The sequence below is a fragment of the Petaurus breviceps genome, unplaced genomic scaffold, assembly GCF_028583685.1.
Source record: "Petaurus breviceps papuanus isolate PSGF00001 unplaced genomic scaffold, PetGlider_PUasm1.0 224, whole genome shotgun sequence".
NCBI lineage: Eukaryota > Metazoa > Chordata > Mammalia > Diprotodontia > Petauridae > Petaurus > Petaurus breviceps.
The window spans coordinates 4,318,032-4,328,413 of NW_027185887.1; the positions used below are offsets into that span (position 1 = coordinate 4,318,032).

Below are 10,382 nucleotides of genomic sequence, written 5' to 3' on the forward strand. Positions count from 1 at the left end.
GCTTGGCAGGACCCTGAAAAAAGGATGAGACAGATCCCGGACCTCAACTGCAGGACCCGGTAGCGTTGCACTGGGTCTCGCCGAGGGATTCCTCGCCTCCAACTCCAGACAAAGTGGCTGCCCGAGCACCAGACCGGGTAGGATACATTTCAACCCCCAACCCCCAGAATCCTTCCTCCTCTGCCGGCTCTTTCCACTCTACTCCACCTCCAGCCTTTCAGACCGCTTCAAATCTATTAGGGGCAAAGTTCTTATTTTTAGAAGTGCAGAGACTGTCGCTGTTGCTTTCAAGAGTCGGTCAGTAGGAACAATGTGCCATTGACCTGCCGCCGCGTCTTCAGTCAGTCAGTCGACAAGCGTTCCTTAAGCCCTTAACAAAGAAACGCAAATACAGCCTAGGCGCTGCGCTCTGTTCTCTCCACGTCTGAAGGAATTCAACCTCCCCAAAGAACTTTACGCTCTTTCTGAGGCTTAGCCAAGCCCATCCACACCCTTCAATCTTTCCTCCATCCCGGGCCTCTTCTCCCTGTTTCCAGCTGCTTTGCCCTCTTCTGCTCTCGGGGTTCAAAGTTGGACCATGGAGCCAGACCTCTCTATGGAAAACCAAAGTGAAGGAGCTGAGGAGGGCTGGAATGGGACTCAACCGGAGCTGACAGATCCGGATCTCAAACCCCTGTTCGGTCTCGGAATCGAGAATTTCATCACACTTGTGGTGTTCGGTATGATCTTCGCCTTGGGCGTGTTGGGCAACACTCTGGTGATCACAGTTTTGGCGCGTAGTAAGCCAGGAAAACCTCGCAGCACCACAAACCTATTCATCCTTAACCTGAGTGTAGCTGACCTGGCGTATCTGCTCTTCTGCATCCCTTTCCAGGCCACCGTATACGCGCTGCCCACCTGGGTACTGGGCGCCTTCATCTGCAAGTTCACTCAATACTTCTTCACCGTGTCCATGCTGGTCAGCATCTTCACCCTCTCTGCCATGTCCGTGGACCGCTACGTTGCTATTGTCCACTCGAGGCGCTCTTCCTCCCTGCGGGTCTCCCGTAACGCTCTGGTGGGCATGGGGGTCATCTGGGCGCTCTCTATCATTATGGCCTCTCCGGTGGCTTACCACCAGCGCCTTTTCCACCGAGAAATAAGCAACCAGACCTTTTGTTGGGAGCAGTGGCCCAACAAACAGCACAAAAAGATCTACGTGGTCTGCACCTTTGTCTTCGGGTACCTGCTTCCCTTGCTGCTGATCTCCTTCTGCTACACTAAGGTGGGAGGTGGAGAGTGGCAGGGCCAGGACCGGAGTGGGTTGAAGGGAGGTACGGGAAAAGAGGGAAGAGGAAGCTGGGGGGAGATGAGATGGCTAGGAAGCTTGACTGGATCCCATGGGTTTGCTTTTATTTTCTGTTCTTTCTCATTATCCTTTGTCCACAGATCCTGCCAAGAATCTCATCTCTGTCCCACTTGATAATTTTTTTTTTTGCTTGCCCAAGGACTCACTAGGCTAGAGGTACCGCCTTTTTATGAGCTTTGATGAATATTTTAGCACTTAATCTCAGCCTAGACTGGGTAAACTACACCCAAGTCCTCCTACAAAAGTTTGCTTTCTGCCACTGCGAAGGTTTCTATTCTATAAAATCTTTCTTTGCTTTGAAAAGTGAGCGGTACAGAGGAGTCCCAGATGTGTTCAATATGCAGATTTCCTTCCCTTGTTCCTCACGCTCTAAACTTTTTTTTTAAATAATACTTTACAATGTGCTTTCCCTTCGTTTCAGTGTCTGATTATCACTGTCCCTTTCAAGTTGAAGTAATGTGTGTGGTGTGAGATACATATTAAACAAGTTGGAGAGTTGAAAACTATTTCCCACCAAATGCAAACACAGAGCATCCGAAACGTTAAAAGTGCCAGCTGCAGAGATCTTTGAAGGCAGGGTCCGAGTCTTTTTTCTTTTCTTTTGTTTCTTTCGCAGTACCAGAGCAAGAGTCCAATTCATGTTTCCGTTTCCGTCATTAAACCTACCCCTTTTGCTATTGGCAAACCATAACCGTAAAGAGCAGACAACTGAATAATCAAAGCAAGTGATAGGACGAGACTGTTAATAGGATGGGAAAGAAGAGAAAGTCTCCTGAGTCACCTGACTAGTTCCCTGGCTCCCCTACTGCCCTCGTTGAGAGGATTCATTGACAAAATAATTTGGCCCGGGGGGGGGGGGGGGGGGGGGGGCAGTAGGTCAATAGAAAAGGTGCATAATTGTGTAAGCCACTCGCCCTTAGTCTTTCCTTATGGGGATTGGATGCAGATTCCCTTGAGCTTCTAGAGCGAAAGAAGCCAAGCGAACTAGGAGAGTTTACATAGGCTTCATTTTATTCATAAATTGAGAATAAAAATTGAGAAGGTAAGGTGCTTCTCTTCCGAACTCTAAAAGGAGTCAGAGATTCCAGAGAACTGTATTCTGCCCTCTAAAGGTCATTCTAGCTCTTAATCAATCACTGTGTGATCCCATTAGTGAACTCCTTATGTACTCCTCCTTTTCTGTCCAGTAATCTATACTCTGAGCACCCGACCACCTAAAAGACCAGGCTAGGGGAAGAGTACAGATTGGAGCTTTCTCTTAGACCTTGAGGCTACATATGTCTTTTGTCTATAGATATCGCCAGGTCTTAGCAGTTGTCTGTACTGCATTGTTGATGGGAGACTTTTGGAAGATTTTACTATCTTTTACTATATTTTGATCTTTGTTGTTCAGTTGTTTTTCAGTCATGTCAGACTCTTCCTGACCCCATTAGGGTTTTCTTTGCAAGATATTGGAGTGGTTTGCCATTAGTTTCTCCAACTCATTTTGAAGATGAAGAAAGCTGAGGCAAACAGGATTAAGTGATTTGGCTCAGGGTCACACAACTAGAAAGTGTCTAAGGCCAGATATGAACTCAAAAAGATGTCTTCCTGACCCCAGACTTGACATCTATCTTCTGTGCCACATAACTGCCCTAGCTGATCTTTGTTTACTAATTTTTAATCTTTTAATACAACTTTTTATATTTGAATAAATAAGATTATACTTCAAATAAAGATCATAGGATGAATTACTGTTAATATTGTAATACGATTTTCATTTTCAAATCAGAATACCATTAATTCATTATAAAAATAGCCTGCCACCAGTTTCTAAAATTTTCTGTAGCATTGTTTTGAATTTGTATAGGAGGTAGTCATTAATGGAAGCAAACAGAAAGTTACTTGATAATAGTAGAGTTGGTGTTGGTTATATATTGTTATACTTATGAAGTAGCTTTATTCTGGGAAAAAAGAAAGCTCAGTATGTATGAGGAAGACATCACAATATTATTGCAAAATGTGTGTGTGTGTGTGTGTGTGTGTGTGTGTAACTTCTATGAACATATACTTTGATATTACCTGGAAGGATGATCTGAACAGAAGGGTGCTGCCATAAGATAATACATTTTCCAAATTATTAGTTCCACATAATTGATGGTTTTGTAGTACTAAATTCTATTAAGGACTGAAAATTGAACCACAATCATTGTTCTTGAAAAAGTTAAGATTTAGAAAGGTATTATAAAAGTTCAGATGTTTAGGGGCAGCTAGGTAGCTCAGTGAATAGAGCACTGGTTCTGGAGTCAGGAGGACCTGAGTTCAAGTCCAACCTCAGACACTTAACACTTACTACCTGTGTGACCTTGGGCAAGTCACTTAACCCCAATTGCCCTGACTTCCCCCCTCCAAAAAGACCAAAAAATAAATAAAAAGACAGTTTAAAAATAATTTTTAAAAAAGTTCAGAGGTTTAGAAAGGTATTATAATAGAGGAAATATAAAAAGCCCAGTGAAAAGAGGAGAATCAGTTATCAAATTGTTCTTTAACAATAATTTATCTGGATAATTCTGGTCCTTAAGGTTTCTTTTCACTTAATTGTTTGGACAAAAGGAAGAGCATTAAAAAAACCCCAACAACCTAGATTACTCTGATAATTGTACCAATGTAAATCTAGCTTTCATGAGTTGGTAATATTAGATAAACTAGTCAGCATAAGTATTCAGGCCAGATTTGTACAGCACAGGGATCCATTTCAGGTACCAAGCAGGTGGCTTTCTGTTTTATTTTGGATGAGTAGACATGAAATACAAACTTTTAAAATGCAAAAATGTAGTAGAATAACAGCAGTAAAAACTTACTGTAATATATATATATATATATATATATATATAGTTATTCATCTGTTTAGTGCTTTACAATGTGGAAAGCACTTTCCTCAAAATGTCTATGTGAAGTAGTTAGTTGTGTGTGTTTTTAAATACTTCAAGTTTACTCAAAGCCTTTCCAGACTGGGAGGACTGAACCTTTTACTGAAAGATGGCTAAATTGAAGATCAGTCAGAGAGCAGAGGGTAGTAGATAAAGAGCTGACTTCAGAATCTAAAATATATAGACCACAGGATCATAACCTTAGAAACAGAAGGGACCTTAGAGACCCCATCTCTGTCACATACTGGCTGTGTTTCCTTGGTCAAGTCATTTAACTTAATGCTCAAGGCAACTCTAAAACTATTGTTTTAGTAGCAGTTTGCTACAATAATGAAATCACAGGTACAAGGATGGGTGAGATTTTATGTTTCACTATAATAATATTCAGTGAGAAACTAGATAGAATCATGTAATAAAAAATTAATTTGGTATATGAACAGCTGGCTAAAAAAAGTGGTATCCGAGAATGGGAATGAGTTTTCTGTAACATAGATTAAAATATGGATATGACAGATTCTTGGACAGAGAGGGAGTACATCTAACAAAGTCTAGTAAGAATATATTTGTCAGGGGCGGCCAGGTGGCTCAGCGAGTAAGAGCACCGGCCCCAGTGTTGAGATGAACTGGAGATTGAATCCCGGGCTCAGACACTCAGCACCACACCCAGAAATAACTGGACATGTAACCTTGAGCAAGTTACTTAACCCTGATTGCTAAAAAAAAAAAAAAAAAAAAAGAATATATTTGTCAGATGTGTAGCAAGTCTATTTTAAAGTCTGTAAAGTCAAAAAGGATAGGGAAAGAAGACTAGTTATGTTTATTGTCCAAGTTAGATACCTCAGAGAGAAGCTGTAAAGAAAATTAGCAATTGAGACAACCAGAAAAAAAATCCAAGAAAAGGGCCCAAAGTATAAACCAGTGCCTCAAATATCTATACACAAATGCTCAAAGTTTAGGTGACAAATAAGAAATTTGAAATTCCCATATAAGAAGACAAGTTTTGGGGCAGCCAGGTGGCACAGTGAGTAAGAGCACCAGCCCCAGAGTCGGGATGACCTAGGGATCAAATCCGGGCTTAGATACTCAGCACCACACCCAGAAATAACTGGCCGTGTAACCTTGAGCAAGTTACTTAACCCCGATTGCTTTAAAAAAAAAAAGAAGACAAGTTTGTCTTCCTAGATATCCCTGAGACTTGGTATAATGAAACATATAACTGGACCATGGCTCTGAATAGCAATGGGTCAAAAAGGAATAGGATAGCATTGCATATTAGAAAGGTATAATGTGAAGGAATCTGGGAACCAGAGATGGTCAGCATGGCAGAGAGCATTTGTGTGTATAGATCAATAGAGAGGGGGATAGAAGTGATTTTTATCTTTGTAGGATACTACAAACCACTGGGACAAAAGGAAAATTGATGAGGAGTTTGGGAAACATGTCACAAGCCAAGAATATGCATGATATAGTGGTTCTGGGGTTATTTCAATTATCCAGACATCTGCTGGAGCTCTCTCCCTGCCAAGAACAGAACATAACTTGCTGTAACAATAATTTCTTCCAAAGGTGGAGGAAACAGAAAGGGGGAATTCTATTCTAAATCTTATTCACACAAGTTTTCAAAAAAGGAAAGAAAACAGGATCTGTAAACTATAGACCAGGGAGCTTGCTTTTGTTTCTCTGGAAAATTCTAGAATGGATCATTAAAGACATAATTGACAAATTTTGAAAAGTTTATCATTGATTTAAAAGAGTCATAGTGATTTCATGAAGAACAGGCCATGATGGATTAATCTTATTTTTTTTTTTTTGCCAGGGTTACTTTAAAGTAGCAGATGAGGGAAATTATGTGGATATTGTTTATCTAGATTTTAACAAAACTTTTTGATAAAGTCTCCCATATTTATTCTTTTGGAGAAGAAGAAGGAGTATGGACTAGACAATAATATAATTAGACAAATTTGGAACTGATTGGCTGGACTGACTAAACAAGTGTTTGTTATTGTGTGAAGGGGAAGAAAAAGAAGGAAATAAACATTTATATAGTACCTATTGTGTCCCAGGTACTGTACTAAGCACCATGCAAATATTATCTCATTTGATCTTCACAATAATCTTATGAGTTGGTGTAGTTATTATTCTTATTTTACAGCTGAGGAAACTGAGGTAAACAGTGGTTAAGTAATTTGCCCAGGGTCATATACCTAGTATCTGAGACTGGATTTGAACTCTGGTCTTCCTGACTCTAGGCCCAGCACTCTATCCACTGTGCTGCCTGCATTGATGGTCCAATGACAACATGACAGAAGGCATCCAGTGGAGTGTCCCAGTTATCTATGCTTGTTCCTATACCGTTTCACATTTTTATCCACAGAATTTGCAGATGGAAGGACACTGGGATGACCGACTACCAAAAAATTTTGGTAGTCTAGAGAATTGGGTAGGCATTTCAAACTCACCATATCTAAAACAAAACTTACTCTTTTTCCCCAAACCCTTCCCTCTTCTAAATTTCCTGATTTCTATTGAGTGTGTTAAAATGCTTCTAGGCAGCAGGTTTGCAACCCTAGTGTTCAGCTTCTCACTCTTACCCCACATACCTAATTAGTTAAGTCTTGTTTCTTTCTCTACATGTCATACTTATGACTTCTTTGTAAGCAGAGATTCAAAAAATTATCACTTTAGGTCAAGCCCTTGTCACCTCTCATCTGAATTATTGTGACACCTCCTAACTAGCCTTCTTGCCTCTAGTCTCTTTAGAATCTAATCTTTCCATTATGTCAGTACCAAAATGATTTTCCTAAAGCACAGATCTGATTACATTCTCTTTAATTACATTGATTATCCAAAAACTGTACAAGGGAGAGTAGGGAAGGGCATTGAATCTAAATAATAAAAAAGGTGGTTGAAGGATTGGAATATTTAGCCCTGATAAGATAAGGTAAGATAAGCCTTGGGATGAGACTATATGATAGCTTCTCTTATTTATTTGGATGGCTGTCACATATAAGAAGCTTTGGATTTGTTTGTTTGGCCTCTTAGGCCATATAGAACGATGAGAAATAAGTTGAATATTTAAAAAGGCAAATTCAGTTTTCTTATCTATACAAAAGTAACTAGGGCTCCCTAAGGCGGTTCTCTCTCTTCAAACAGAAGTTGCACCACCACTTGTTGTGGATATGTTTTGATGGGGATTCCTTTACTGGAAGACTTGTACTAGATTACCCATTAGGATACCTTCAAACTCTCAAATTCCATGATTCTATGAATTTTCACTCTCCACCATCCATATGTAATCAGTTCTCAACACTGATTGATTATATCTCACTAACATCTCTAGCATCCATCCATTCTCTACTTGTACAGTTACCATTCTAGTTCACTTCTTCATCAATTCTATTAAAATATTTCTGATTATTTTCCATGAATACAGTGTCTCCATTATCCATTCCCTTCATGTAACTACCAAGGTGATATCAGAATACAAAATGTACCCTTGCCAAAAAGACTACTTTATGGAGAATCACATAGGACAAGTGCTCACATGGTAGTCAGAAGAAGTGAAATAGGACACTCTCAAGGTCTCTCTTAAGAACTTTAGACTTGATTATGTGACATGGGAGACACTGGCACAGGATTGTTTAGCATGGCATGCTCTCATCAGAGAAGGTTCTGTGCCCTATGAGCAAAGCAGAATTGAACTAGCTCAAAAGAAGCACGAGATGCACTAATTTAGAGAATCCACCCTGAATGTTCACACAGAGTATTTGTCCCTGACCCGTGGTAGCACATTCCAAGCTCATATTGGTCTGATCAGCCAGTCAGGCACACTGTCACTTGGCTCTCACATAGTGATGTCATTTTGGTCCTCTTCAAGAACCAAAGACAACAACTGTCATAATGCACATTCTGACTTTGTCTTCACTGCTCAGAAGTCTTCATTGGGATTCTATTTTCTTTAGTATAAAATACAAACTCCTCTGTTTTGCTTTTAAATATTTCTCCGGTCAAGATCCAGCCTACCTTTTCAGGATTGTTACACATTATTACCATTTACATGTGCTTCGGACTAACCAAAACCGGCATGATTCTCCACCTTTGTGCGGTCATATAAGTTGTGACCTGTACTTGGAATGCTATGCTTTTTTGCCTCAACCTCTTAATTCTTAGTTTCCTTCAAATTTCACTCAAATGCTATTCATTACTTAAGCCTTTCCCTTTTCTATCCTTATTGATCCTGCTGAAATGATGCTATATATTTATGATTTACTTATATATCTACATGCTGTCTCCTACTCTAAAAGGTAAGCTCCATGATAACAAATTCTGGTTCATTTTTGTCTTTGTATCCACAGTGCCTAAGACAGTGTCTGGCACATAGTAAGGATTTAATAAATATTTATTGATTGTTGCGAGAGATGTCTATAGGCATGGAAAAGCCATATTCATCCAGATGCAATCAAAGTATTGATTTGCTTTGCTTATTCATTAAAAGGCAAGATTCACAAAAACTTAGAGATATTTTACTCATGTTAAATATCACTGTACAGTCATCTACATCTCTCCCCTTTTACTTGTGAAAATGAATTTTTAAACCCTAGTAAGACTAAATTTATCTGTAATAAATTCCATCTTATTGGAGTTGCCTCAGTGTTTTATGCTGATAAGATCTTCTAAATACTGACTTTATAAATTAATGTGTTAGATATCCTTCCCAGCTTGTGCCACTTGAAAATTTTATTAGGAAGCTATCTACAACATCATCCAGGTCACTGACAAAAAGATTAAATGGCACAGGGTCAAACATAGATCACTGGAGCTTTCTATGAGATCTCTTTCTTAGTTGACATCAAACTCTTAGTGACTGCCCTTTGGGTCTGACTAGTAAGTCAGTTCTGAATTTACTTAATTGTGCTGTTATCTAGACCATTTTGTCCACAAGATTATGATAACTGCTTATAAAATGCTTTGCTACAATTTAGGTAACTGTATTTACATCATTGTGTGTATCTATCAAACTAATGACCCTGTCGGGGTGGGAAGAAGGTGGAAAAAGCTATTTTGTCATGGCCTGTTCTTGACTTTTATGACCACTAATTCCTTATCTAGATACTCACCAACTGTCCTCTTTATAATATGTTCTAGAGATTTGCCAGGACTATGTCAAACCCCCTAGTGTATTGTTTAGGGTGCTATTCTATTTCCTCAATATAGATTGTGTGTCACACACACACATATATACATCTACATCTATCTATATGTACATATATACATAGAATAGATATATATATATCTACATAAGTATAGATATCTACATCTACACCTACATCTCTTATACCTACATCTATATTTATATCTATTTCTAATCACTATATCTATCTCTATATCAATATCTATATGTATCAGTGGTGGCTAGTGGCACAGTGAATAGAGCACCAACCTTGGAGTCAGGAGGACTTGACTTCAAATTTGGCCTCAGATACTTGACACACTTACTAGCCGTGTGACTTTGGGCAAGTCACTTAACCCCAATTGCCCTCCAAAAAGCAAAAAAAAAAAATTTCTACGTGTATCATCCATATCTATATACATATGCATATACACAGAATTTCCCAAAGTCTTAGGGAAGATTTAAACTTTAATAGCCCTAAGACTTTTGGGATACTTTATAAAAACACCTACATACCCACACCCACACACACTTTTCCAAATTTCAATACACATAGATAATATTTACACTCATAACTTTTTCATGGTAAGAATGCATTGGAAATGCTTTTTGTTTAAAATATCTATTTCTATTTTAATCTTTTGAGCTTTGAAACATTTACTTCTTTGCATAGATATGTTAGAAACTTTAAAAAATATAATTCTAGAGTACTTAGGTATATTTTTCAAGCACTAACTGAATTTACTGTGGAAGTGGTGTGGGGAAAAGGCACACTTGTGCATATATTACTTGCAGACTACAGTTTGGCCTATGAATTAAAAATGAATCTTTCATAACTTTTATGGTCTTAGTTCTTATAATAGTGTTTTATCTTGGGCATAATTTGCTTCTCCCCCCATATCTCTCTCATCTATCTATCTATCTATCTATCTATCTATCTATCTATCTATCTATC

General features: G+C 38.8%; 1 protein-coding gene across 1 annotated transcript in view; it reads left to right on the plus strand.

Annotated features, from left to right (window-relative positions):
- Window positions 1-399: 399 nt before the first annotated feature.
- Window positions 400-10,382, plus strand: part of GALR1 (galanin receptor 1) — a 41,764-nt gene continuing 31,781 nt past the window's right edge. Inside the window, exon 1 of the mRNA XM_069094933.1 lies at window positions 400-1,264. Within this exon, the coding sequence (XP_068951034.1) occupies window positions 578-1,264 (687 nt within the window). The 5' untranslated portion in view covers window positions 400-577. The remainder of the gene's footprint in view (window positions 1,265-10,382) is intronic.